Below are 27,488 nucleotides of genomic sequence, written 5' to 3' on the forward strand. Positions count from 1 at the left end.
TTCTTGAATTTTGGAATAGTTGACAAAACAATCCCAACTCAAGGTATTAGGTTTTTTTTTTCAGAGCTTTCAACTACATCTAAAGTAATCAGTCAAATAATTGTCTAGTTGATTGACAGGAAATTCATTGGCAAGTATTCGATTCATTGTTTCGTTCACTTTCAACCGTTGCACACATTATTCATTATCATCATCATGTTGTTTTTTTGTATTATGTGTTTGCTTTTTGATCAGTGTAATGTATCAGATCGGTGGAGGGTGCAGGCTGTAGGTGCAGTGGATGCACTCAATATTTTTGTAAATGGAACCTTGTCGTATTTATGTCAACCATGGCCCCATGTCTAAAAGCCTACATATTTGATAAGAGCCTTCCTGTATATCCTGTATTTGTATTTAACCTTCAGTATGTGCTCACTTAGTGCAGGGTCTTTCGCCATCTGGTTCCCAACTTGGGTGTCGTGCCCTCCAAGATGTCCCATGACAAATCTGAGTCACCACCAAATGCCAAAACGGTCAAAAAGGACAGAATCTTTTTTTTTTTTATTACATTAAATTAGGATGATACTTTCTAGCTTTTGTTTTATTTTTTTTCTCTTGTAAAATAATGGATATTTTCACCTCTCCACACTTTTAAAAACTCTTGAAACTATCAGGGAAAGAAAAATTCCCCTGCTCACAACCATTGTCTATAACCTCAAGTACACTTGTATTCATTTTAAGGAGTCACAAGTCTAAGACTGCAAACCATAGGTTTAGTCCGAGTTAAATAAATAGCCAAAAAGAAGGAACACAGAATCTTTAAAAGCAGACGTCATGCTAACGTATGAAAAAAAACCCCAGCTACAAGCATGTTTTAAGAACATCAACATTTATTTCACATGATATAAAACAGATGGGTATGAACTTTTTGCATATTGACCCTATCGATATTAATAATAACCTCTTATAGTTATAATATTCGCTCATCTTCTTTTCAGGGTGTACATAAATTATGCTTTCTTGTTTTATTTTTTTGTTTTACAGTTTATACATCTTTTTTAAATTTCTTTTATGTCCTGGAGCGCCAAAGTCCTACTTATTGCTTTGTACATGTGCTATTCTCCGAATCTTCACCACCTAAAACAGATTCAAATCCAAAATGTCTAATCTGTATCGTGTCCTCAGCCTCTTTACTGTATAGCTTCTAGTAATGTAAACCAAAGAGAGAAAAACGAAAAAAGACAACTAAAAAAAGCAGACTGGAAATCCAGAACATTCACATACTGTGTGTGTCATCCAACAGCCTTCAGGAGATTCAGACTGTTCGCTCGACATAAATAATCACAACTTCTGCAAGATACTTAGTTCTGTCCAAAAAAACCAAAAAAAAAACAGAAAAACAGCAGCATGAAGTGGCACCTTGTTGAAGTAAAAACCTGCTTTAAGTTTATTTATATACTTTTTATATATTTATATATGTATTTCCAATGAAGGACAATCTGTTATGTTGCAGGTGCAAAAGATGTGAAAATAGAGCGATAAGGGAGCCTCTGGTCTCAAATCAACACAAAGTATTAAAATTAGAGTAGGTTAAAATCCAAGACCATCAGCGGTCACTTTGGAGTTAAAGTAAAGCACTGCATGTGTGTCGAGTTTTGGTGCTCAGCCCATCTGCGTGCAGACTTCTCAAGTGCTCCTATATACAGCTGTACACTCACCTCCAGCAACTCAGTAACAGCTAACATCCCCTCCTCCAGATCAGTAGAATATTCTAATTCTAATAATTATTATGTTAAGATGACTTTAATACTTAGTAAGGTATCTGAAGTTCTGTATATTGACATGTGTGTATGTATTTGGCAACGTGTTTCTATGGAGCTAGATTATCCCCAAATCAAGTCATACAGTCAAGATTGTGAAATGGTTTAATTATTTATATTTATACTGTAGCTCTAACTCTTAATAAAAAATGAAAGAAAGACAGAAAAAAAGAAAATTGACACCCAATTAGAGTCAGTGGTAACATAAGGCAATGGACTAGCTGACCCAAGGATGTGAAAGACTGACAGCCAACAGAACAGGATTGCATATTCATTTTTTTAAACATGTTATTCATCCTTACTGGATGAATGGCCAAAAATAAAAAAATTAAAAACATGGTAATTTGAGTTTATATTGCACTCTGCACCTGGACTAGCTGGCCACTGCACAGGTAATACTCTCTAACGATTGCCAACTAGAATGCAGTGACAAATATCAATCAGCAAAACAGAAAGTAATAATGCACTCTAACTACTGTACATTTTCAAGTGGCTTGTATAAGGCTGCAGCCCATCGAAATGGAAAAAGTGTCCTGTTCCTGACCAAATGTAGCCGTTTTAGTCAAAGTGTTGCAGTGATGAGCTGTTCCCTTGTGTATACCTCTACCTAATGACCAGCTTCGAGTTGGACATGCCTGGAAAACCACTAAGGAGAGGTGTCCAGGATGCATCCTTGTCAGATGCCTAAACCACCTCATCTGGTTGCTTTTGATAGGAAGTAGCATTAGATTTACTCCGGGCTTCCTGTTGATGTCTGAGCTAAGGATGAGCCCGGCCAACCTGTCAATGAAAGTCATTTCATCTGCTAGCGTCCTCAATCTTGTAAATCGAAAGCTTCACCTCAACAGTCCAGCACCATCCACCAATCAGTCTTGATTTCCATTGTGCCCATCATGCACGGACACCCCCAGATACTTTAATTCATTCACTTGGGCAACAACTCATTCCCAAACCCAGCGTCCAATACCAACTCACTCTATCTTCCAGCAGTGTACCATGCTCTCAGACTTGGAGTCTCTCAGCTGCTTCACTCTCAGCTGTAAACTGTCCCAGTGGGCATTGTAGGTCACGGTCTGATAAAGCCAACAGAACTACATGATCCCCAAAGAGCAGATATGCAATCCCGAGGCTTCCATACTCAACACTCTTCAACCCTGGGTTCTTATGGGGATTCTGTCCATAAAAATTAAAAAAGAAACTGTGGGGTTGCCCTGGTGGAGGCCAGCACCCACTGAGAATGTGCCTGACTTCCTGCTGATACTATGGAGTAAAACCTCAAAATTAAGACAAATGAAGATAATATTGTGAAACATGTCTGTCAGTCCCTTTGTTTTATTTTGCTACTTTTGCTACTAGGCCCATTACTTATACCAGTAACTGACAGTAGTGAGTGAATTTGTATTATGAGTTGATGTTTAAGTATTACTCAAATGGGGGAGATTTAGGAAGAGAAACAACGCTTTCTCCAAGGCAGACAACAGGTGGAGTCTTCTGAATTTTTTCTCCAAGCTGGGAAAAGAAGCACTTAAAGAAGTTATTCAGAAGTTAAATCCAACTTGTAAAATCAGAGGGAAAGAGAACAGATTGACACATTGGAACAGCATTGGAACCAAGACTCAAAGAGGAGACTAGGCTTACCCTCATTACTACTGCTGAGGGGCCCTTGAGCCACAGAACAAAATCATTAGCTCCAGCAGCAAACCGATCAGACTGTGACGGTACTGGGTACACATGCCTCCAGGTGTGAACCCGTGCAGAGAGGGATGTTCATTGTCACACAGCACCGGTGCTCAGTAAAACCTACCCAGTACAGATGGCTGAATCAGATGTATCTCTAATCCTGTACAGTGGACACTCCTTATTCAGCTATTACTGACACTAGAGTTAATCACTTCTTCCTTGGTCTACAACCTCTTTTTCAATAATTGACATTGTATGGTTGCCTTTCCTGCATAGATGGCGAGTCATTTAGAACAAAAAGATTGTATGTTGTCTGTTGTAATTTTAACATCAGACTGATTCATCTTTTATACAGGCATGCAGAACATATCTGGCCGTACTCAGACATATTTCAGCTTAAGCAGAAAACATATGTAACCTTTTTTTTTTGTATAACTAAACCATTTCACAATCTTATATTTAGGCATAAATGTTTTGGGACAAATATGACAACATGGAATTAATGTTTAGCTTCAGGACATATCAGTATGGACAGATCTAATAGGTGCTAAAGATACAGTACATCTGCCTTTCTCTCTGTCTGGATGTGAAGCCAGCCCGTCTTTTGTGTTGTTCAGTCTGTTAGCAGGGCTGTCATCCTCTCAGTCTCAGTCTCCTTGTGGGCATGTAACAGTAGTATCAAAGTAGTTCTGTTGTAAACGCAAGAAGCCGTGGAGCATGCTCTGTGCAGGCTGGCTACATTTGGGCTCTACAGAACGCCAGTGTGGATATCAAGGTCGGCGTCGCTCACGTGTCACTGCTCACCAAGGTGAACGTTTGCGCTGCAGGGAGGAGAAGAGAAGGGGCAGTAGAAAATTAGTGTGCGAGTCAAAAAGATTCCACAGTAATTAATTAAGCAAGGAAAAAACATCAAGCCATATATGTGAAAACAGATCGAGTACTTGGAATCATTAGACTTTTGTAGTAAATCTGAACAGAAAGGTTTAAAGGATTCATGACAGTGATGAACTACCAGACAAAATTGAATGGATGGACACCCAATATTTTTAAGGGTACAGTTGTATACACTGCTGTGTATTATCTTTAGAGCAGTTGTCGAAAATAACCACAATAACTGCTAAAATGAGTCTAATCTGTTGATACGTATATAGATGTTCACATTTGTGTCACTTTTGATATTACTAAGAGTCCCTTAAAATTCTGCATAGTGTGAGCATAGTGCTAGCCCCCATGGGTGGAACAGTGCTGGTAAAAAGTAAAAAAAAATCTGCATGTCAAGAGTTGAGAAAGTCTAGAGCAGATTTGTAAGCAAAATATCAAGTTCCAACATCCTGATTGTATGTTCATTTGCTAGATGAGAAGATCAGTTGGAGACTAAGAGGAGGTTACTGCGGCCAGCCGAAATAAAGAGTCCTGCACATAATGCCGGTAAAACCATAATGTAGTTACTTTTGTACAGATTAAACAAAATAGATATGTTAATTAGTTAACTTTAGAGGTGTTGGAAGGTGGATTTTGTTACCTTTGGATAGAGCCAGGCTAACTGTTTCCCCCTTGCTTCCAGCCCTTACGCTAAGCTTTTCGGCCGCTGGCTGTTGCTGTATATTTGATGGACAGAAATCACAGTGGTATCGATCCCCTCCTCTAACTCTCAGCAAGAAAGCAAATACACTCGTGTCCCAAAATGTTGAAACATTTGACGTTGGCTCTTACAGTTTGCCTGTCAGCCTATCTTTCCAGATACCCACGTTTTCAAAACATTGCAGTTCCATTATTTATCCACAAGAGAGTGCTGTCTGTTTGGCTTGCAAGCTACGTGTTCCATAAGACACAGTAATTTTATTGAGGCTCCACATTCCAAAGTGTTGGGATGTGTGTGAACAAATGAAAAGCAAATTTTTAACTGTGAATTAAAACCGAGCTTTGAAAAGAGAAAGGGGAGATCAGAGAAATGTCAGCAGTCTGGGTGATGTGATATATGACAGGATTTTTACAAGCTCCACAATCATTCTATCTATCCATTCATCCATCTATCCAATTATCTACTTATGGTATAGCTGGGGCTTACTCATCTAATTTTATGTTATGTAGGTTTTTTTTTTTTTTTGATAATACTCTTGACCACACCACTCTTTACTTTTTACTAGTTTAAAAATTGGTGTACCATCAAAATATAGCCATCTATTCTCTTTTCAGATTCCTCAGTGACAGCCATTATAAAAATGTATGTGCATAAAGTATTGTAGTAAAGACTGAATGTCAGCTAAATGTGGAAGGAGCCTGTAGTGTGTCTGGGCCTTAACTTACACGATCATTACAAAGATAAAGAGTGAGATAGGTTGAAACAAGTTCCAAGTTGTTCTACAAATAGTCTGATTTGCCTAAAGTAAACTTCACACACTTCTGTGATGTTAAACTGCAGCCTCATGAGCTGCAGCTGTGTGGGTGACGAAAGAGAGGATGTGAATTCCCCCTGCAGGCAAGCAGCAAGGATTTACCTTCTGACACTTCTGACACTGTCGATTCTCATGCTGACAGTTTGAAATGAGGCGGACACATACCACACACACACACACACGTACCTGCTCAGTTTGATTTGTGCTACTGGCCACAAAGATACAGTTAACAGTCAATTAAAGATTGGAGGAAAAGTTTTCCTCTCGGGAGATGTTCTTATTTGCTGTTTTCTTAAGTGAAACAAGACGATTGATATGCTAAGCTACATAAACCAACCAAATCCTGACCCCAGCTCTGTACTTAACACACAGACAGGCGACATATATAAAACTTTTCATCTTTGCCCCAGAAGATTCCTACATGACGGTTTAAATACTGTTTTCTTTGAGCTTTCTCCACTTACTCAGAAATATATGGCAACTATGTTGAAGAAATCCCTGAATTTTTGTTTTTCAAAATGCATGCCTTCTTCTTTGTTCCTGGCCTAAAATAGTCTAATCTAAGATAAATGGACTGCACTTACATAGCGCTTTTCTTGTCTTATCTACCACTCAAAGCGCTTTACTACTGCCACATTCACCCATTCACACACACTTTCATACAGCGCCCAATTCTATATACGGCACTTTCAACACACACACGCACACTCACACACCAAGAATACATTTGGGGAAATTTTGGGTTCCAAGGACACTTCGACACGTGGACTGGAAGAGCCGGGGATCAAACCACAAACCTTCCGGTTAGTGGACGACCTGCTCTACCTCCTGAGCCACAGCCGCCCCTTGGCAGCCGATGGATGTGAAGTCGGCCAATGAGTCTAAAAATAGTGGTGTTGGCTTTTTTTTGTAAATATATCTCCCCACATTATGATCTAAATATTCTTTCAAAGTCTTCTCTACACTTGCATGCAACACTAGTGGAGAAGGCAAAATCTGTTTTATATTAATTAATTTAGCTTACAAAGAATAGTCTAAAAATATCAGAATCAGCCTTAAAATCCCGACTTGTAAACAGAGAATATAGACTTCTCATGTAATTAAACTAAAATAATTTAATTTCCAAGACACATCACAGAGGACCGAGGACTGAAGGTCTAGGGATAGAGTGTCATATGCTGTACAGATTGTAAAGCCCTTAGAAGCAAATTTATGATTTTGGATTTTTGGCTATATAAAAAAAAATTGACTTGACTTGACTCTGTTTTTCTAAATGGTGATTATGGCTCTGATCTATGGTTTGATTGACAGCAGATCATAAATGCAATGCTTATAAATTCACCAATGTCAAAGCATCTTTGATTGCACATATGAGAGTTTCAAAATGGAAAGTCGATTTCTGTACTGTAAAGAAATTTCTGAGTGTATTTGGGGTTACATGAAATTTGGTCTCAGTTTTGATATAAACAGATGCTACAACTTTGAAGGTCACATGTACAGCAGTGATGGAGGGTGTCTTCACTTACAAGCCAACATGTTGTTGTTGTTGTGTTTCTTGTCATCTGCTGTAAGCTGGTTGTAAGAATCCAGGCTCCTCTCCAGCTTCTCCTCTCTGGTGGTTTCTTGCGTTATGTCTCCCTCCTCCTCCTTGGGCTCTGGGCTGGGCGTCTCAGGCTCGGGAGTCTGGAAGCTCCAATCAGCAGAAGCAGCAGATTGTGTCAAACTCTGATGCATAAAACAGACTACTGAGGAAATGGTATCCTCTATTTTGTACTTTGGGGATCTCTTTGCCCTTGTTTCACACGTTTAGCACTTCCTCTACAGTTTCACTAATGAACATTAGATAGACATACTGAGGGTTAAAGCTGGACTTGAAAAATGTACCAAATGTGATAGGAAAGATGTCGCTTGTAGTGACAAACCTAAATACAAATACAGTCAAAGGAGAGTGAATATTCCTCTGCCCTGAGGTGTCTTAAAAAAAATCACTTAATGTACTTGTAAATTGCAGTGTGTATGTTTCCTTTGATTGTTGAAGACAAACATAACTTCTTCAATCAAGGCAAGTGAGTCCATCTATCAAAGTCTGCCATAGTGGTTTTTGCAGCGTCTACTCTCTTTGACCAAATTTGTATTTTGGCTGTAGTGACTGACTCCTGACTGACTACCTTTTCCCCTTCTGATACCGGTGCCAATTATAGCCGGGGTCATGTGCCAGACAAAAATTTAAGGGATCCTAGTACACGCACACACACACACACACACACAAACCTGCATACCTGTTTTCAGTGGTGGTGTTTGTAGGTGAGCTAGTCAGATCTTGCTCTCTGCTTTCGTCATCCTCAAAGGGCTCAAGGTTTACTATCTCCACACGCTGAGGCTCTGTGCCCAGGTCCAGAATCACCACCCTCTGACTTTCACACAGCTGAAACACACACACACACACACAGAATGAAATTAGAAAATGAGGAGTTTATTGTATTTTGCATGGCTGGGATGTGCTGGGAATTAGATATAAAGAGCAGTATTGGTAAAAGGAACTCAGTTTAGTTTTCTTTACTCATAGTAACCTGTAACCCCACTTTTTAAAACAACAGCAACATGGATTGTGCTTCCAAGTGTGCGGTCAGTGTTGTTCCATACAGTGCAACCCTATTGATGTGGATCTTTTATGTCAGCAAGTCTTTGATTTTGCCACTTTCATGCCATGATGATAACAAAGATTTCGACTTGGAATAAAGAAAGAAATAATGACCACTACAGAGAAATATAAGTGGATATTGGCAAAAGATGAAATATGCAGCTATATTTGATATCTGATAACATAGGTCAGTGGGCGACTAAGTGAATAAATAAACCAGGAAGTGAGTACAAAATAATAAGAGAAAATAAGCCAATTTATAAAATAAATCAGCAGATGGATGACTAAACAGAAAAAAACTAAATAACAAACTAAATAAAATAATGAATAAGTTGTGTTTCACTGCTGTGGAATGAGGGCGCTGTACACACTCTGTGCTCCATGGAGCTCCAGGGTGGCATCTCACTGGAAAGCAGCCCAGACCCAATCCTGGCTGAATCCTGGATATAAACCCCTTAAAGCAAACCTGGCTTCCTCCACAAATCCTCTGTTATTGTTCCAGATTACACTCCGAGATGTTATGGCCACTATGGCCGATTAGCTGCTGTGTGGCAGACAGATTTGGGATTACAGATGGTGAATTTAACAGTGAGAGCTGTGTATGGTGAAGCAATGTGATAGAATTCCTTTGATTCTCCACCACCTGCTGCCTCTGCAGCCTCCAGCTGACTGCAGGAACGAGTGTACAATTTAACTAATTGCTGACTTCCACATTGACGGTTCACATGTATTTTATTTCAAAAGACTATTATGCCTTTTATATGTTTGAGAAGTTCATGAGTTTGTTCATACTTCAATTGTGTTTTTTTCTAAGTTTCCACAATGTGGAGACAAGACTCAAACTAACAATGAATGTCTCATACTAACAAGTAGTGTGGTTGTATCAAAGCCTGATGTATCTTATTCATCTGAGGCGCAGAGCTCCACTGATATCCAAGAGCTATTAAAAACATATCAGTGAGCCACACTGTTGAACTGTTCCTTCATTACCATGAACACACACACTGTAGTTTATATTGACTCAGTCCCACACACACAACGGCCCATTCCCCCAAATACTCACAAGAGCATCAAATGTTGATTAATCCATTGCTGAAAATAGTTCCAAACCAATATACTATTTCTTCCTGTTTGAGCAATTTTTGCTAAAAACTACATTGTCCAGCTGTTTTAGGAAACTGAACCTTTTTTTTTTCTTAAAATGGAACTATATATTAGTGAGATGTTATTAAAGACTAGACTAAAACTAACAAAAAATTAAACGAGTAAAATTGACTAAAACTAATTTTCGTCAAAAGATAAGGAACTAAAACTAAATGAAAATCAGGTGCCAAAATTAACACTGCTAACATACAATACAATCATAGTAACAATGGCATTGGACAGGGACAAAATACAAAATAAATCTTTTAAGTCTAACTTACCAATATCTTCTGGCCTATCTGGTTGTAATTAACTATGAATGGAGGAATCTCGGTCTGTCTGTGTGTCGATTTTCCCGACAACGGCTCATCCGATCGACGTCACACTTTGTGGGTGTTATTGCTGCGGACTCAAGGAAGCGCAGTATCGACTCTTTTCGGAGGCTTTTGGATGAGCTGTTCTCGAGAAAGCTTCAGCCATAATTTTTCTTCACGTTACTTGACGTGAAGAAAAAGGCGGAACTGCACCCGGACAATTAACAGCCGGCACATGCCAGGGTTTTAAGACAGGCGGAACGCAACTGCGATGGCACTTTCTACGCCGTCACCCAGACACTATCGTAGCGGAGCGGAGCAGTCCACTCCGGAGCTGACGCCATTACTTTAGCTTTGCTAGGGGACACAACTATATCATGCCAGGTGTATTGTTCGGGACCCAAGGAAGTGCAGTGTTAAGTGGGAAGGTGTTTGGATGATGCTCTCAAGAAAGCTGCGAGATGGATTAACACAGGCCAAGCAATCAACCCCTACCGGAGAGCACATTTTGAATGAGCACTGCACTTCCTTGGGTCCTGAGCACTTCCTTGCTCAGGACCCAAGGAACCCCTAACCCTGTAAATCCTCCGGTTGCCGCAGGGAAGTCAGACGGCATACTTAGAGGTAGTCCAACACATCCCTGATTGTTTTTTTTCATAGGCTTTGTGGACACTGAGAAAATACACAGTAACAGACTTATCCAGCCTTATTCTTTAATGGCATGTTAGGTCATTTAGTTTTTAACTTTCAAGGGAAAGCAAAAGTGTTGAGTGCAATGAGTAGAAACCTTAACAGGAACTGTTAATTATGACAGACCTACATGTCAACAGTGGCTGTGCAGTCCTTCTCTACAGTACCTCATTGTCTATGCTGTTGGTCTCAGCCTGCAGCTCCTTCACACTCTGCAGGGTCACACCCCAGCCCTGCTGTATTTCCTCACACTTGTCATTTTTCACCTCCTCTCCTCTCTGCACCCCCTGGATATTGACAGAGAATCCTGTCATGAACTGGTCAACGTTTTGCATAACAGTTGATGAGAACACATGAATAAGCACTTTCTTTTTTCAAGGAGTTAAAATTTACATTCGTTTTGGATGAAAATGTCATGTACTATGACTATGATATAAAAAAATTTAATAAAATACCCCATGAACTTGTGGTGCAGTCAGTGCTCTCTCTGTGTGAGTCCCAGCAGCCTTAGCAGCTGTTCTGCTCTGCTCCATGTGAGCCACCTTCAGCTGCTGCAGAGCTGCCTCCAGCTCCACAGGGTCTGCACAGGCCCCCTCCGCCTGGGCACGGGTCTACACACACACACACACACACACACACACACAGAGTGAGAGAGACTTGAATTAATGGAATTAATTTACAGATTGAAAGTGTTTGACAGTTGTCAGTGCCCAAGGAGGAGTTAATCAGGAGAGCTTATTTCTGTGTGTGTGTGTGTGTGTGTGTGTGTGTGTGTGTGTGTGTGTGTGTGTGTGTGTGTGTGTGTGTGTGGACGTTACCTGCATGATAACAAAAGGGTTGTCTTTGCAGAAGGAGGGTGAGCGGGATGGGGTTTCCCTCTTCTTCTCTCGGAGCGATGAGGCCTCCTGGTTTCTCCTCATCCTCTCCAGCTGTTCCTCCACACTCATCCTCGTTCTGCCCACCTCTCGCTCCCCAAAACCCGTCTGATCCACTGCACTCCTGGGACGGTCCTGCACAGGACCAGACTCACACGTTTACATTCTTTGCTTTCTTGCATTAAACCCTGGGTTTATGTTTTCGATACGCAAGCATCAGTGTCAGTCGAGTGATCTTTCAACTTTTGTCCATAGCAAAGGTATCTCAATAAATAGTAATTGGATTTTGAAATTTACACATCAAGGTCCCTCAGGGGATGATTCCTACTGATTTTTATAGCTGCCTCACCTTCACTTGGGAAAATTGTCAGTTTATTGTCTGTTTTGTTCAACTCTTGCACTGTTGAGCTGAACACTGCAGCAGCCGGGCTTTAGGCTTTAGTCATATTTTTAAAACCTTCTGGTGAATGTTTACGGTCAGCATCTATGTCTCATATCTGAGGTATGGTGGTGCAGTGTAGGTGTGCTGTGGGTGAGTGTAGGTATAACAGCCACTAGGGACCGTTACATCAGATCCCGTCTTTCAGCTTGTACATTTTGGTACTGTGGCTCACATCACTTTGTATTACTGTAAATTATCCAATAAAAGCTGGTTTTCAAAGAATGGCTCAGTTAAAAAAAAGAATCAGGTGTGGTCAGCATGAACAAGTAAACACTACCCCCTAATAAAGGCTGGTTAAAAAATTTTAGGGGTGGTGGGTTGGGGATGGAATTCAGCATAAGTATGTTTCCATAGCACTAAATCAGTTCAACAACACTTACCATACTCACTACTCTGGTGCTCTGTTTCTCTTTTGACCAGAATTACTGTTATGATTCACTATTTGAATTTAATGCTATCTACTTTGCTGTGTTTATTCTTTTTTGGCTTCCTGCAGATTTTTCACACTGAAACCCTACCAGGAAATGGAGGGACTATGCTCTTTGAGGCACTGGCAGGCTTTTAATGTGAAACATCTATTCAGGTAAGGTTATTTCTGCACTTGTCAATGCACTCCTAGACTCCCCTTATCATAAGTTTTCTTTACCCTGCTGCAGTTAAGGTTTTTTATTGTTTCCATTTCAACCCAATTCTTATAGTTTCACCCTATTTGTATGGTTGGACGCTGCAGAAATTTAATTCAGGGCCCTGGAGCTCTCTGTATTATTTGTTGAGGCAAATGAATAGAATTTCCGGTAAATGTGTATCCTAACTGCTGCTATGTTTTGTACATTTATTCAGACTCCACACCAAGCGCAACACGACAAGATTAAATGGAGCAGAAACCTCCACTACAGCTACTGTCACTTAAAGAGTGAAAGATTCAAGAATAAAAAGGCACTTTTTGGTACATTCCATGGACAAAAGCGAATAAGAAAAAGAAGACCGTATCTTTGACCGCTAAATGAACACAGAACACAAGAGAGAGATTTGAACAGGAAGTTGCAGCTCAGAGATGAGAAGAAAGGCAGTCAAGCTGAAGGGAAAAGGGGAACTGTTCCATCAGGCAACACTAGCAAATATGTGATATGTGCAAAAATGGCTCTTACAGCAAATAAACTGCCTGGTCTGAATGAGAGTGTCTGATAAAATGTCATTGTGTATTTCCTTCTGAACAGGGCAGATTAAGAATCTGAATAGCTGTGGCTGAAAGGAATGTTGAACTGCACAAAACATCAACAAAACAGAGATCCTCTGGGCTGTTTCTGACACGTTTGTGGATTAAAATTACGTCATTCCATCTAAACAAGTTTTTTGCCTTTGTTGATGCTAAAGGCAAAAACTTACTGATCTGGATTCAGGCTTCTTGGTCTTCCTCAAGGTGACGTAGGAGGCGATGGTGGAGGACTCAGGAGGGCTCATTGGAGATTTGGTCCTCGGAGGGACAATGCCCACCGGGTAGGGGGGCACTGCTGGAGAGAGAGAGAGTGTTGAATGCTGTCACTTACACATGAGCAAACAAACACTGCAGTTAGGCTAATTGCTGTTGTGGCAGAAGATAACCATACTCCATTTCACAAAAGATACAAAACATGTAAAAACAATGTTATGAAAAACAGGATACAGTCAGGGACATAATTTGTGTTTTAAGTAAGTTGTAATTTTGCAAAATAATCAGTTTGATTAGTGTTTCAGTGCAATTACAGCAGCATGAATCCATATTATAAATATTATTACCATTTTCTTTTACCACTAAGGAAAAATGTGAAGAATATGATGTCAAGTGACATCAATCCTAAATGTCATGTTTGTTTCCACTGATAAGCTTAGAAACATTCATAAAATCTATGCTCTTTTAGAATGAAGATGGCATGTCTTTAATGTTGTCTTTATTGTTGTGTTTAATACACTGAATACTAAAATCCATAGAAATAATAAATGGAGCTCAAAGGCAGTTAGAATCTGGGTGGGTAGCGTAAGATGGATGATGGATGACATACAAGTCCGAGAACTTCAGAATGCTACCATGTAACACCTGTTATACACCTTAGGGTTTGGCTTGTTCTCATAATTGTAGCCATTGAGAAACATGGAATTGTAGCCATTGAGAAACATGGACTACAGCAAAAAAACAAATATTGGGTCGAGCAGTGTGAGCCTTCTAAAGCTTTCAAATAATCAACAATTTATGTAAATCGTTTTTTTCCAGTGTTTGTCTTTAAGTCTAAGTTTGGAAGCAGCAGCAGTCAAGAAAGATGTTGCTAGGTAGTGTCTTCAAAAAAAATTCAAGAGGAGCAAAATGTGTTCTTTCATAAGGTGAGTTGAAATTCTTTGTAAATCAAGGTTTGTCATCCCAAAAGCCCCAAACTTACGCAGCTTTTTAAATAACCTAAATGACATCATATTGGGCAACATTCAGCTATTAGCAAGGAGGAGTCCACAAGTATTTTCAAATTGGTATTTAGATGAATATAAAGCCTCCTTGGCTTTTTTAATCTTGCACAAATGTTGTCTTCTTATGTAACAATAATGGACATCCCGCCACTGGACTGGAGAACAAAACAGATGTGAATACTCCCAGGTCCTGATAAGGGAACAGTAATTGGCCAACAGTGAATGTCACACCACGTGAAATGAAATTATCCACAGCATCAGTTCTATGTAAGTGAGAGGGATGTTACCTTTTGGGGCTGCAGTGTCTTTACTCTCAGCAGAAGTCTCTGTCTTGTCCTTATCCTCACCATTGGCCTCGTCCACTTCTTCCTTCACTGTGGTCAGCTCAGGCTCACTCTTATACAGTCGATAGTCTGGCGCTTGCTGTGAAGGGGAGGGCAGAGATCACCCAGGGTCGGAATACACAGCATGTAGCAGCAGTCAGGCACAGACACACATACTTACACTTTTATTTTTTGGTTAATTAACTAAAGAGTGAACCTCTTAACATTGTTGATTTGGACCATTTCTTACTGCTGTTGCCAGGGGACCTTGTGTCTCCCAAATGTCCACTTTACAGGATCTAAGAAAGTGCTTCATGAGCTTTAGAAGTCTCATCCAACAGACTACAATTTCAGACCTCCATAAGGAACTTGTTTGGCAAATTATTTGGAGTATACAACAGATCAGTGTGAGAGGAAAAAATCTTGACATTTCAAAAAAAGTCAAAAAACTTTTGAGAAAAAAAGTTATAATATTCTAAGAAAAAGATGTACTTTAACAAGAAATAGTTATAATATTTCAAGATAAAGTTATAATTTAACAAGAATACATCGTTATATTTCTAAAATAAAGTTGTAATTGTAGAGATGAAGAGACAAAAAGTTGCAAAGAAGATTAGATGCAATTAAATAGGGCAGAGGGCAGGAAGATTTGAGTTTGTCTTGTTCAAAAACAAGAAAATCACCAGACTTGTAGAGACAGACAGCCAAACTGTGATCTTAAAGTAAACGGCTCGTAGCATCAAAAAAAATTCTTGTTCAACCATTCATGAGAGAGTTTTCTGGTACTGTACAGACGCTTTTTGAGCGTAGACAAAAGACACATTCAAAACAAAAATGTAAACCCACACAACAAAATATCTCCCTCACAATGATGAAATTCCACAAATAAATCCAAGTACGGAGCAGAACGGGCCTAAATGTGAAACTGTAGGTGAGTGACAGTGGCAGCTGGATGGAGCATGGATTGTAGGGGTACAAAAGGATTAAAAAAAAAAACAACAATCCTGAAATGAGTTACGTCTATCCGAAATGGCACTTTTTGATGAATGAGTCACTTGATTTTATGTAAATTCAGTCTTTAGGATGGAGCTGATGTGTTAAAATGATGAAAATGTATGTAAAAATGGTTGTAAGCACACAAAACCCTCTGAAATCAAGGGTTCGGATGCAGAGTGCTAATGGATGGCGGTGACAGATGTGGACGGAGGGATCAGACATGGCACGGCATGAACATCTCAGCGGTTCTTACGCTGTGTGCTCCGTTCCTAGAGCCGGCCTTGCGGTCCTCGGGGCGGAGCATGTGGGGGGGCAGGCGGCCGCTGGGGTGTGAGTGGTGGGGGGGCACGTGAGGGGGACGCTCTGATGAGTCGTAGTACTGGGGAAGGGGTGGGCGAGGGGGCACACAGTTGCCCTCCTTGGGAGGACTGAGTGGCAGCAGCCTCACTGCCTGTTGACAATTAACATAACGGGTCTCATTCCAAGGAAATCATATGTTATTACTGGACTGTACTTCTGGCTAGGAGTTGCAAGCAGGGGCTACTTTAATATTCAAAGGTCTCCTTCTTGGTGAATTCAAGAACAATCTGAGGGTGTGTTCAGATTGAGAGCAAACTGAATTTTACAGATCCCACAACAGTGACATATTCCTTATAAAATTAATATGGTGAACATGTTCGCAAACAGTTAACTTTGATTTGTTTCTGGCCATCTGATAAATGTAAGTCCAACATTTACTCTCTTTTTAGCTCTGTTTTGGTCCCAACCAACTCCTGACAAACACAGTGTCTTTGTCTGTCTGTTATCTGGTGCTGAGCAGGTAGTGTACAGTGGGTTTATAAGAGCTTTTTCACTGAAAACAGCTGCCTGCTGCTGCTATACACATGGTTGATGAACATGGTGATACTATACCAAAACATTAAAGGTGTGAGCCAAAAAACCAAAACACTGAGCTGAAGGATTCTAAAATGCTTTGTAGAGCTGAGGAGAACTGCAGAGTAATTTATAATTCTCTGTGGGAGGCTGTAACATCTGTACGTCTTTGGTCTTTCAAAACACAAATTGCAAAAAGAGATCATCCAGACAACGGTCAAATTCACACGAATAATGCACAGCAAAAATATAGTTTATATTCAACCTGAACAAACCTTCAGTGTTGGCTTCTGTAAAGCAAAGTACAGATCTACATTACTCAAAAATCTAACCTAGAAGACAAAAATGGCAATGATGGGCACCATGAAAAGGAAAGTATAATTTAGGTTTTTCCTTGACAAAAAAGGTTAATGTTAAAAAGTTAACCAATCTTGAATGTTAGAGACAACAAGGATTTTTCTAATCACTGCCTGCTTACAACTGCATTACAAAAAAGGTCACCGTGATAAATTAGCTACCTAAAGCAAGTTTCAAGATTCAGCAAGTTGATCTTCATACCGCACTGAATTAAACTGAAACCAGTGGCTACCTGGTATGAAGGAAAAACCAATCTAATCACTTTTACTGTGCTTTGTGTAATGGTCTGCAATTGTGGAAAAACTACAATTCACTGCTGAGAACATATACAGAAAACCCATCCATATGTTCCTGGTGAATTCTGAGGCCATGAGTTTCATGCTAACTCTTTAACAAGGAGATTTTTAGCGTTTCAGCAGGTGACTCTCAGACAGCACCGTTATGACGTTGGGATGAATGCACACATCGTTACACCCCTGATGGTTAGTATAGCAAATTCAAAGAATTATTCTGTCTTCAAAAGGGCCTTTAATACACACTCATGATTGGAGCCAGAGGGTAATCCAAGTTTTAATCAGCTGAAAGTGACTGTGGTGTAATGTGGATATTAGAATTTGGGCTGGGACGCTGTCTTACTTCATTCTTCTGGAGACTGGAGAGAGGTTTGGAACCAGGAAAATCTGCTGAACACAAGGAATATGGAGAAAAGAGGGAAGGGACTTTAGCATTGTCCATAACAAAAGACACCTGAAAAAGCATTTGTATGCATTTGCTCAGGCCAGGTTTCCTTTCACATCCCAAATAGGTTTTTAAATCCAAAATAAGAAACAGAGAGTTGCATCAGATCCACTATATAAATAGATGTACTTGATAGAAATTCATTTTTCATTCTCAAAGTTTCTCAATTTCATTAGCACAATGAAAATACTTTTGTGGGAATAATTAAGAAAGAGTTTGTCTCTTTAACTACAGCTACAGACTGGATAATACATCATTTGGGGAAGAAAGCAGTAGTGTTGAGGGTCGAGAGACTGCAGTGCCAATGAGTAAGGTTACATGAATGATTCTTGTCAAAGTCAGTCTTGTCCATCAGAAGACAAAGAGTGTCCCTGAGACAAGACACCAGACCTTCCTTCACTGTAAATCACATCAGATAAATATGAAATGAATCTGAGAATGTGACTCATTTATGTGTTATTCCAGACTCACTGTTGTCTGTGCCCCGCTGTGGTTTATTTTTGGCCAGAGCCTCCATTACGTCCTGGATCCTCCATAGCTCCTTCTGGATCTGGATGTGCTGCTGGCTTGGAGGCTCTGTCTGAGGATACGCACACACACGCACACACACGCACACACACAGACACACACAGACACAGATGCTGTTAAAAACTTGATCACCCCAGAAAGTCTGAGAGTGCGTACGTGTGTCTGTGTGTGTGTGTGTGTGTGTGTGTGTGTGTGTGTGTGTGTGTGTGTGTGTGTGTGCATGCAGCTTGTGTGTCTGCATGTATTTGTTACCTGTGGGCTGCCCAGGGCCTCCAGCTGCTCCAGTAAGTTGGACTTGGCCAGAGTGACATCTGCCTCCAGCCTGTCGTACTCCCTCCAGGAGCGCTCTAATTCCTGAAAGCAGGAAACCAGCCAACAACAGGGTCAGATGACTGTGTATGTGTGTGCATGTATGTATATGCCCAAATTTCTACTTCTCAAAAGAAAACATTTCATTTAAACTCCCCAATTCTCTAGTGTTTTTGAAAAATACGAAAAATTACTTTTACACTATTTGAAATTATTTGGGTGTTTGGTGTATAGTCATAGCTTTTCAGCACCAACACACTGTCAGTGTTCTGGAGATAAAAGAACCATGTTAATGAAACATTCTGAGCCTTATTTCTGTCAAAAGCTGCCTCCTCTGGAGACCTAAACTTTGTTAAATCCCTAGTTAAATACATCACATACAAACACAATTGGATGTCCCACAACCTCCTCTAGTTCAACAAAGACAAAACCAAAGTCCTTTCCTTCTTGATGCAAGAAAGAAGTCATTTAGAACACATCTCTCACGCTCCCTCCCCACACAGGTTAGTAAATCAGGGTATTATCCTTGATTCTGACCTTACTTTCCCCAGCAACATTACCAACATAACAAAAACTGCCTTCGGCATCAAATATAACCAGAGTAAGAGGCTTCATGTCTCAAGCTGATGCTGAACAATATGCATTTATCTTTTGTCAGTTACGCACAGGAGTTACATGGGATTTGTGAGGAGGGGGATTCCCTGTCCAATGAGGATATGTTTTTAGTCTTTGGTAAATTTGGTGAAATGCATGCTCAATCCTAGCCACCAGACTGATGCTTGCTCCTGGCACTTTGCTATGCCCCGGTGTCCCACATGCAGTGTCTGTAGTATATCTGTTTGTACTGACTTCGGTATTACCAGTCTACTACCATTCAGCATTAGTTCATTTTCTATTGTGAACTTGCTAGCAAACTATAGGAAAAGTAGGAAAGCTCTGTCCATTGGGAATCTGACTGGCCACTGCCAGTGCAGTACATTTTCACTTGCAACGTATTTCATCTTTCCTGGTGCTCCTTGATTTCCTGCAGTCCTTTCTCTGTCGCTGGCAGGCTTGACATGACCATGTTTACATACAGGTTGAACTCACTCTCCTGCTGTGTGTCCCCTTTGACCCCCACAGTTGTTCTGGACAGGACATCAGCAGTGGTTATGTTTTTACCTGCAAAATGGAAGATGGAGTATGATAACCTCATCAATCTCATTCTCAGTCTTTGAATACGAGGAGGTAGCTTGTCCAAGTTCTTCTACCCCAGCAATGGCACAAGAGGGTTGTAGTCGGTTTCAACGTGGAAAGTAATCCCAACAAGGAAATCAGAGAATTGCTCACACGCCCATGTAATGGCTAAGGGCTCCTTTTCTATTTGAGTGAATCTTTGTTCTGTGTTGGTGAGTGCTCTGGAGGCTTACGCTACTGGTTTGAGTTGCTTGTCCTGCTGTCTCTGAAGTAACACTGCTCCAAGTCCGTATGAAGACGTGTCAGCTGAAACCACTGTGTTTTGGCGTTTTGGAGTACCCGTACTGGCGGTGTGCTGAGATCCTTTTTGATACTATCAAAAGCTTTCTGTGGTTTATCTGCCCATGTCCACATGTTTTTTGCTCTCAACAGAACTCAGAGGGGCTGTGTTTTTTCTGCTGGGTGTGGAGGGTATTTGCTTCGGTGATTTACCATCCTCAGGTACCGTCTGACTCCACTCACATATGCTGGCTCTTTCATGCTCTAAACCCTCCAAGATCTGGGACATTCTCTTTTGGAAATTCTGCGGTGCAGAGGACATACCAAAACACAGGCGGTTAAAGCATTACCTGCCGAATGGTGTGATAAATGTCGTTAGGAGTGCAGTTAAGGGGAATTGCCAAAACCCGGAATAAGAATCGAGTGTTGAAAACACTTTGGCGCCCTCTGACTGTCCAAGTGTATGCTCAACTGAGGGAAGAATGTACCTCTCTCTCTTGACTGAGTCATTCAGTTTTGCTTGGCCGACACATATGAGCACCTCTGTAATATTTGATTTAAGTACAGGACCATTCTGGTGCACCAGTCCTTGGGTTGTCCAACCTTTGGAATTACACCAAGGTTCTTGCTTCACTTTGGGCAAAAGTAGCAAAGGGACTCTTCTTGGGTCGTCAGGGAAAACAGTTTTGCATCTGGCTTGGGTTCAATCTTGTGTTCCCCTTCCATTTTGCCTAGCCATTCAAAAAGCTTAGGAAACTGCTCTTTCACTGACTCTGTGGAGTCCAGAAATATGGCATCTACTATGGCTACCGGTCCGAGTAGTACGCTTGCTGTGCGCCCTAGTAGTGAGTTGTGTTCTCAGTGTGGCTGTGAATTTTCCTCTCACCTGCAGGCAGTTCCTTCCAGCTCCATAGAGAGTTTTGGCTGATTTCTTCAGTTTTGGTGACTGTCCATTTGCTGGGTATTCAGAATCTGCTATTGCTGTTAATTCCTCGTCTGTATCTATTTTAAACTCAGGAGCGCTACTGGAAATGGACCAAACTGCCAGTTTGGAGGTGCCCCTACATGAGTAGCCTTTCATCAGTAAATTTCCTCCATCTGTCCTGCCGTGATGTGTGTGTATTAAGGTTTGCTCACAGTGTTGACTCTGGACAGCTCTCTGCAGGTGCTGAGCAGGCCATTCTGCAGCACATCTCTCTGCTGGACCAGGCTCTGTGTGGCTGCAGCATTGGAGCAGCTCTGTTCACTCAGTTCCTGACTGGCTGACAGCAGGGCCGTCTCCAGAGTGTGCTGCCACACACACACACACACACACACACACACACACACACACACACACACACACACACACACACACACACACACACACACACACACAAATAATTATTATTGTACATATGAACCTGCACAAGACAAAAACTTTAATACATACACTGCCAGGTGTACCTTCTCTCTGTGTAACTGCTGCAGTTTCTCCTCCTGCATCCTCACCGCCTTGTCCTGCTCACACAGTCTGCTCAGCTTGGTCTAACACACACAAACATGCACATGAACTAAACTTTATTTGAAACTATAAAGTATATTACTGAAGGCTCTGTCTTACGTCTGTGTCAGCCTCCTCTGTGTGCTGAATGAAGGAGCCATCTTTATAGTCGTCTGGGCTGATCTGAAAAGAGGAGGCACAGTCAGAGACAGCAGGGGGCGACAACAACACATCTGTTAGGATGGAGAGCAAAGCACTCGGGCCGTGAAGAGTTCTCTACCCAAAATACTGCTTTAAGCAATTTTGGGGGAAAGAATGACATGACTCAATTATTTACTTAATTTTTTTCCAGTGTATAGAGCATGCAGTCTATCTGTGTTAACCAAAGGCATGACTAATCTGCCATCTTTCTGGAAATACAAGAATTCAGTCATATTTGTGATATAAATTGTGTTTTGTTCAGACTACAAGTAATTTTTTTTCCAAATGCTGCAGGTTGAGGAAAGAAACTCTTCATAATTTGCCTCCTGCTGTTCATTCCAGAGGAAGTGACTGAGGGGATGAAGGGATGAGCGCTCTGTGCATATTCACTAATCTTGTGTAATTTCCCTTGAAGCTGTTTACCCAGGTGTTACCAGGGATATTGCAGCTAAATATTATAATGTAGAGAAAGACAGAGGGAGCTTAAGCCTGAGAGAACAGATGCACGCTAATGAAGATAAAATTAAGCCCCATACTATTCTAGTATATATTAATCAAATGCAAAAGTGTAATTTCCCTTGTGGTAGGGAGGACATGTGCACCTCACTTTTGAAAATCATAATATTTTTTTGTCCCCACTGCTTTTACTGTTTGAATCTGATTTACTCACTCAAATCTTTGTAAACAGGGATGTCTGATAAAAAAAAAATTAAAAAAAAATGCTGATATGTTAATCCACATTGCATTCAATTTTAAAGTCCCCCTCCACTCAAAAATGTGGTTTGGCCAGTTTTACTTCTCTTGGATGTTTGACCTTCACTTTACAGAATGATATACTGTTTGTTCAAAGTTTGACACTACACGGCTGTTTTCAAATTCATCCGTCGAAGGGAGGAATTTTCTGTGCTCGCCGAAAATCTGAGCATGATATGTGACATCACAATTTGTTGGGAAGCCAATCCTGGTCCAAAAGGCAACATATACACAAGTGTGATGTGGAAACTTGAAGCCTGCATTCCACATATATTGAGAACAGTCTTTCAGTGATGTAGGAGACATCTTGTATCAAGCAGTTAAACTTTTAAAATTAAAAATATTTGTAGATTCTGGATTCTTACAGATTCTGGATTATTCATTGAGGGAGGAGGCATATATGTCATTATTTTCAATCTTTTCAATTTCTAACCAGTTAACTGAACTTTTTTTTTTAATGGAAAAACCGTATCAGACACATATTACAATTCAAATCAGAGTATTTTATGCATCTTTGAACATGCCTGCAGAGGATCTTTAAGCTTCGTTAGCAGTGGTGATTGCTTTGTGGACTTTTTTTTGCCATGGGTTGGCATTTCAGGCTACATAGAGGTTGGTCCTAACCTTGTGATTGGTGGAGTTTATTGGAGCCCTATGAATTCGGACGGCAAGACCTGTGTTAATTTGTGGTTCTAGTCAAAAAACCCAACAATTGAACATCAATCAAAGCAAAAGGCAGCAAAAGACAGTGCTCCTGAGACTGATTTAACTTTAGTAACTAAAATTCTATTTCATTCATGAATGCTTTATTTATGTATTTATTTATTTTTACTTTAGGGACTTCTGGATAGAAATGTAAATACAGCTCTATCTCAATCTAAGTCCTCTGTCATTGAAACTAAATATAATTTTCAGGGTTAGTGTGTAAATGATACAGAAATGAAGGGAACATTTCTTACTCTTATGTTAGACTTGTGGAAGCAGCAAAGATCAATTTAATTATAATGTGTTATTTTCTAGGTTAATATAAATGCATGTAAATAAATAGTTTTTGGTGGATGTTTTTTTCTTTTTCCAGGTCAGCCAAATCAAATTTGCATGCAGATGGAGAGGAAAATCTGCCTGGGTGACCTAACTCAGGGCACAAAATTCTGGCAAATGCAACGAACACTCATTAGTCCTCACTGGTGTCAATTTCATTTCACCCTGAAGTCCTGTGGCATTAGTGCTCCATAATGCATGGAAGAACAGAATATTATTTCGATATATGTGTGTATAGGTCAACCATTTAAGAGAGAATAACAACCTTGGGTCTTCATACCAAGAGATAAATTAATCTGATAACTGCGCGTCCTCCATGGTTTTCTTAGTATGTCTTGTTTTTCTTAATCAATGTGTTTACTACACTGAACTAGTTACTTTGAAGTTTTAGTAAAATCCACATAATGGGAAACCCAGATTCCTTTTATAGGTTAAGGGATGAAGAAAAACCTTAATGGCCATTAACTGGGTCTCTTACAGGATCAATTAGTGCATTTGCATGAAAAATACTGTCTAGAAAACCTCCCATGGCAGCAATGTAGCAGCAAAAAAATTGAGAATCAGTTTCCAAAGCCACACAGTAAATGTATAATTAAAACATACAGCCGCAAAATAAACCAAACCAAACCAAACCAAACAAAAAAACAAAGCAAAATCGCTGACTAAAAACTCACCCTGACTGAATTTTACAGTCCACATTATTATGTTCTGCTCCAGGAAATACAGCTGAGAGGTGATGGTACAAACCCAATCAGAGGGAATCCAGAGGTTGCATTAAATGGACCTTGTACTTCGAAAAGCACAGTTTGAAGACGATACAACCTGCTGGAAGGTTTTCTACAATTTCTAGTAGCTCATGAATAAATGAATTACAGGGGCCCTGTAAAAGGAGTTTAGATTGTCTTCTCTTAATAGGTAGAGATGACATAAGAGGTTTAATAAAGACACGGCTAAATGTTTTATTTTATTTCACTGGGCACATTTTAAAATGCTGTACTTTGAATAATCAATTTTCTTAAAAATCAGTTATAAACTGATCTAGTCAGTGCATCACGGCTGGATCTGGATGACACAATATCCAAAATCCATCCAGTCAGACCTGTTTGGGGTATCACTGCTTTACTGAGGTTTTACACTGGATTTATTGGTTTGCACCCTAACGTAGCAATGACACTGGAAGAAACTGACCTACTGCAATGGTTGCAGCAAACCACTGATTACAGTTGCAAATAAACTGTTAATACACACACTCAATGCTTCCATACCATTCCTCCATTCCTCATCACATATAAACTAGAGGAAGCCAACAATTGTAAATATATTTTCACCATGGACGTCAAAACCTTTAATTTCATGAATATCTATTACAAGGTTTAGTTCAGAATTTTGAGAGATACACTCAGTCTTTCTTTCTTTTGAAGAGCGAGATGAGAAGATTGATATTGATCCCTTGTCTGTGTGTTCAGTAGAGAGCTAGAGTCAGGACAGGACAAACCACGAGCCTGACTCTGTCCAAAATTCAAAAATACACCTATCGACACCTTCACAGCTCATTAATTAACACGTTGTATCTAGTTTGCTTAATCTGTAAACAAAAAGAAATGTAAAAATGACAATTTTTGGTTTCAGGCGTGAGGGGTTATATGTTGGAACTATTCTTGGTTAGCAACAGCCATGGGCAGTGACTGTGTGCAGCCTCTTGGAGTCCAATTGACATGGTGAGATTGCCAGGTTTGGTACCATTGTACCTTTAGAGAGATCTATTCTAAAACCTGGACTCACTGACCATATTTGACTCATTGACCATCCACCCAATGGGGTACTGGGGGGCTGGATGAACCGTTGTTTATCAAGAAATAGTTCCAAAATGTAACTGCCTCTAAAGCCATGAATAATTGTTTTTACATATCTCTTTATGTATGAATTAAACAAATGAGATACAACACATAAATTAGTGAGCCTCAGAGGTGTTGGTAGGCAAATTTTTTAACTTTGGCTAAGTGTTTCCCCCTGCTTCCAGTCTTTATGCTAAGTTATGCTAACCATGTCCCTACTCCAGTTCTGTATTTAACACACTGGCATAAGATTGATATCAATCTTCTCGTCTCACTCTCAAAAAGAAAGTGAAATGTTGAACTATTCCCTTAATTATTCCTTATACACTTTTATTCCTTAATTCCTACTGTAAAAATTATTCTAATGCAGAGCCACAGATCATCTGAAAAATTGAAATTTTGAGACAAACACATCCAAGCAGTGTAAGCATTTCCAAAGTGTTACCCAACAATGAACAGTGCTGTATGAAGACAGACGAGGGGGAGAATTCTATGACTATGTGGAATTGCACCCTAAGCCATGCTCACTTCAGGTCAGTTCCAACAGCATCAAACACAAAGCAATGAAATGAGATGTGCTGGAACCAAAAACAACTTCATATACACTTTAAATAATGCTGTGATGACATCTGGGAAGGATTGCTGAGTGACAACTGGCCGATGGGCAGACTGACTGCATCCAATGTGGAAAAACAAGAGGTTGATGGTGAAGGGGAAGATGTGGATACACAACCACTGGGCTACTCAGTCAACTTAAAATTAAAGAGTTCTTTTAGCAACAACAGACATTTCCATTTTGGGAAACTTACATCAAACTATGTGGAGTTTATGATGGTTGTAATCTATTTACACTTTATGTACATTAGTCATTTCTCTTTGAGACGGAACTCTTCAATCTAAGTGCACTGAAATGTATTTGTTGTTGAGCAAAAACTTCAGAACTCAAATTTTGTTGCTATGAAAACCACTGAAAATGGATGAACCAAAAGTTGCATGATTGCTATGAGCTTTTGACCCAACAACAGTGACATATACAGTAAGTCAAAAGACAAATGGACTGCCTTGACACTGTCTCAAGCCAGAGCCTGCCGAAGACCTTACTTGCTGGTAGAGTTGTGGCCTCGGTGCCGAGTTCTCGATCATAGTGTGAATCATGAAGATCAAAGGCTCATTCTCCTTCGTCTAGTGGAGCATCATGAAGAAAGAGGATATACTAGTGTAATAACACAGCTGTAAATCTTCTGCTACCTAGCTTACTGATCAACTCTAATGCTGAACCCAACCCTCACTGATCAATCCTAAATTTTTGAAAGGATATAACTTGAGTTTTTGCATTAGCCAATTTATACCAAATACCTAGCTAATTTGTGTATGCGCTTTCCAAAGCACATCAAAGGTTTGAAATTTTTAAATGTGTTTTCAATCAACCATTGGTTTAAATTCAGTTAAGTACATGATGCACTAGAGGATTCCACAGGTCCTCTAGGTTTTAAGAGAGCAAGATACAACCGCAGGGTACCGTCTCAGAATGAATTTAGCATGTTGGTTTCAGGTAGTTTTTCCACATGTCTATTTCGAATTGTCTCAAATATTTTGAACATCTACTTGCAGAGACTTTGTAACTTTAACCTTTGTTATTTTAATATTACATCTTATTGGTATGGGTGTGCATTTCAGACATTCCAAAGAAATCCTAATATTTAATTACATTACTAGTCAATGTTCCCTGACCATTAGCAAGTTTCAGTCAAGTCTTGTGCAAAATTTAAAGGAAAAATATAGTTTATTATTGAAACTTGATTTTCAATGTAGTAGCATCTTGCCACTGGCTCTATCTGGTAGGACTACAGTATTTCCCATTCAACAAAGTTATTGCTAAGATCTCATAGCAGCATTGTGAAAAATAGGTAAAATGGGGCAAGAAATATGAGGACTCAGACGATCAAACAGGTTGTAAACAAACCTCCCAATTAGTCATTCTTATTTGTAAGAGAAAATGAAGGTGAACGGTACAATTATTACCTAAACTGTTTTCAGTTTACAGATCCAATTCTGGTTTAGCCTTGACCTACTGTACCTACTATAGTTGTACACAATTATGGTTTTCCTGTGCAATGAGGGATTATTACTGACATTTGATGTCTACTAACTTTTGTTTGTACCTCCGTATAAAGTGATAACTA

The 27,488-nt window shown here is 40.0% G+C and overlaps 1 protein-coding gene and 1 long non-coding RNA gene across 13 annotated transcripts in view; one reads left to right on the forward strand and one right to left on the reverse strand.

The window, feature by feature from the left end:
• LOC120803052 overlaps window positions 1-13,372 on the forward strand; it is a 20,025-nt gene extending 6,653 nt beyond the window's left edge. For 2 of the 3 annotated variants that reach the window (XR_005709282.1, XR_005709285.1), the window contains exons 3-4: window positions 12,477-12,563; window positions 12,821-13,372. This is a non-coding gene — a long non-coding RNA (uncharacterized LOC120803052). Of the gene's footprint in view, window positions 1-9,948; window positions 10,598-12,476; window positions 12,564-12,820 lie in introns of those variants that run through there. The other variant, XR_005709281.1, reaches the window with a different exon arrangement.
• The window catches only part of LOC120802952 (pleckstrin homology domain-containing family A member 5-like), a 247,344-nt gene continuing 220,707 nt past the window's right edge, over window positions 852-27,488 (reverse strand). For 4 of the 10 annotated variants that reach the window (XM_040151188.1, XM_040151195.1, XM_040151157.1 and 1 more), the window contains 14 exons: window positions 21,596-21,658; window positions 21,439-21,519; window positions 21,130-21,282; window positions 18,481-18,582; window positions 18,172-18,280; window positions 17,599-17,645; window positions 14,701-14,836; window positions 13,367-13,491; window positions 11,482-11,673; window positions 11,119-11,274; window positions 10,831-10,950; window positions 8,155-8,300; window positions 7,402-7,565; window positions 852-4,300 (listed from right to left, as the gene is read on the reverse strand). In XM_040151188.1, coding sequence (XP_040007122.1) covers window positions 4,266-4,300; window positions 7,402-7,565; window positions 8,155-8,300; window positions 10,831-10,950; window positions 11,119-11,274; window positions 11,482-11,673; window positions 13,367-13,491; window positions 14,701-14,836; window positions 17,599-17,645; window positions 18,172-18,280; window positions 18,481-18,582; window positions 21,130-21,282; window positions 21,439-21,519; window positions 21,596-21,658 — 1,629 coding nt within the window. In that variant the 3' untranslated portion in view covers window positions 852-4,265. Of the gene's footprint in view, window positions 4,301-7,401; window positions 7,566-8,154; window positions 8,301-10,830; window positions 10,951-11,118; window positions 11,275-11,481; window positions 11,674-13,366; window positions 13,492-14,700; window positions 14,837-17,598; window positions 17,646-18,171; window positions 18,281-18,480; window positions 18,583-21,129; window positions 21,283-21,438; window positions 21,520-21,595; window positions 21,659-24,292; window positions 24,296-26,406; window positions 26,488-27,488 lie in introns of all 10 variants that reach the window. The other 6 variants (XM_040151259.1, XM_040151182.1, XM_040151250.1 and 3 more) reach the window with 5 other exon arrangements.

The sequence above is a fragment of the Xiphias gladius genome, chromosome 2, assembly GCF_016859285.1.
Source record: "Xiphias gladius isolate SHS-SW01 ecotype Sanya breed wild chromosome 2, ASM1685928v1, whole genome shotgun sequence".
NCBI classification, from domain to species: domain Eukaryota; kingdom Metazoa; phylum Chordata; class Actinopteri; order Istiophoriformes; family Xiphiidae; genus Xiphias; species Xiphias gladius.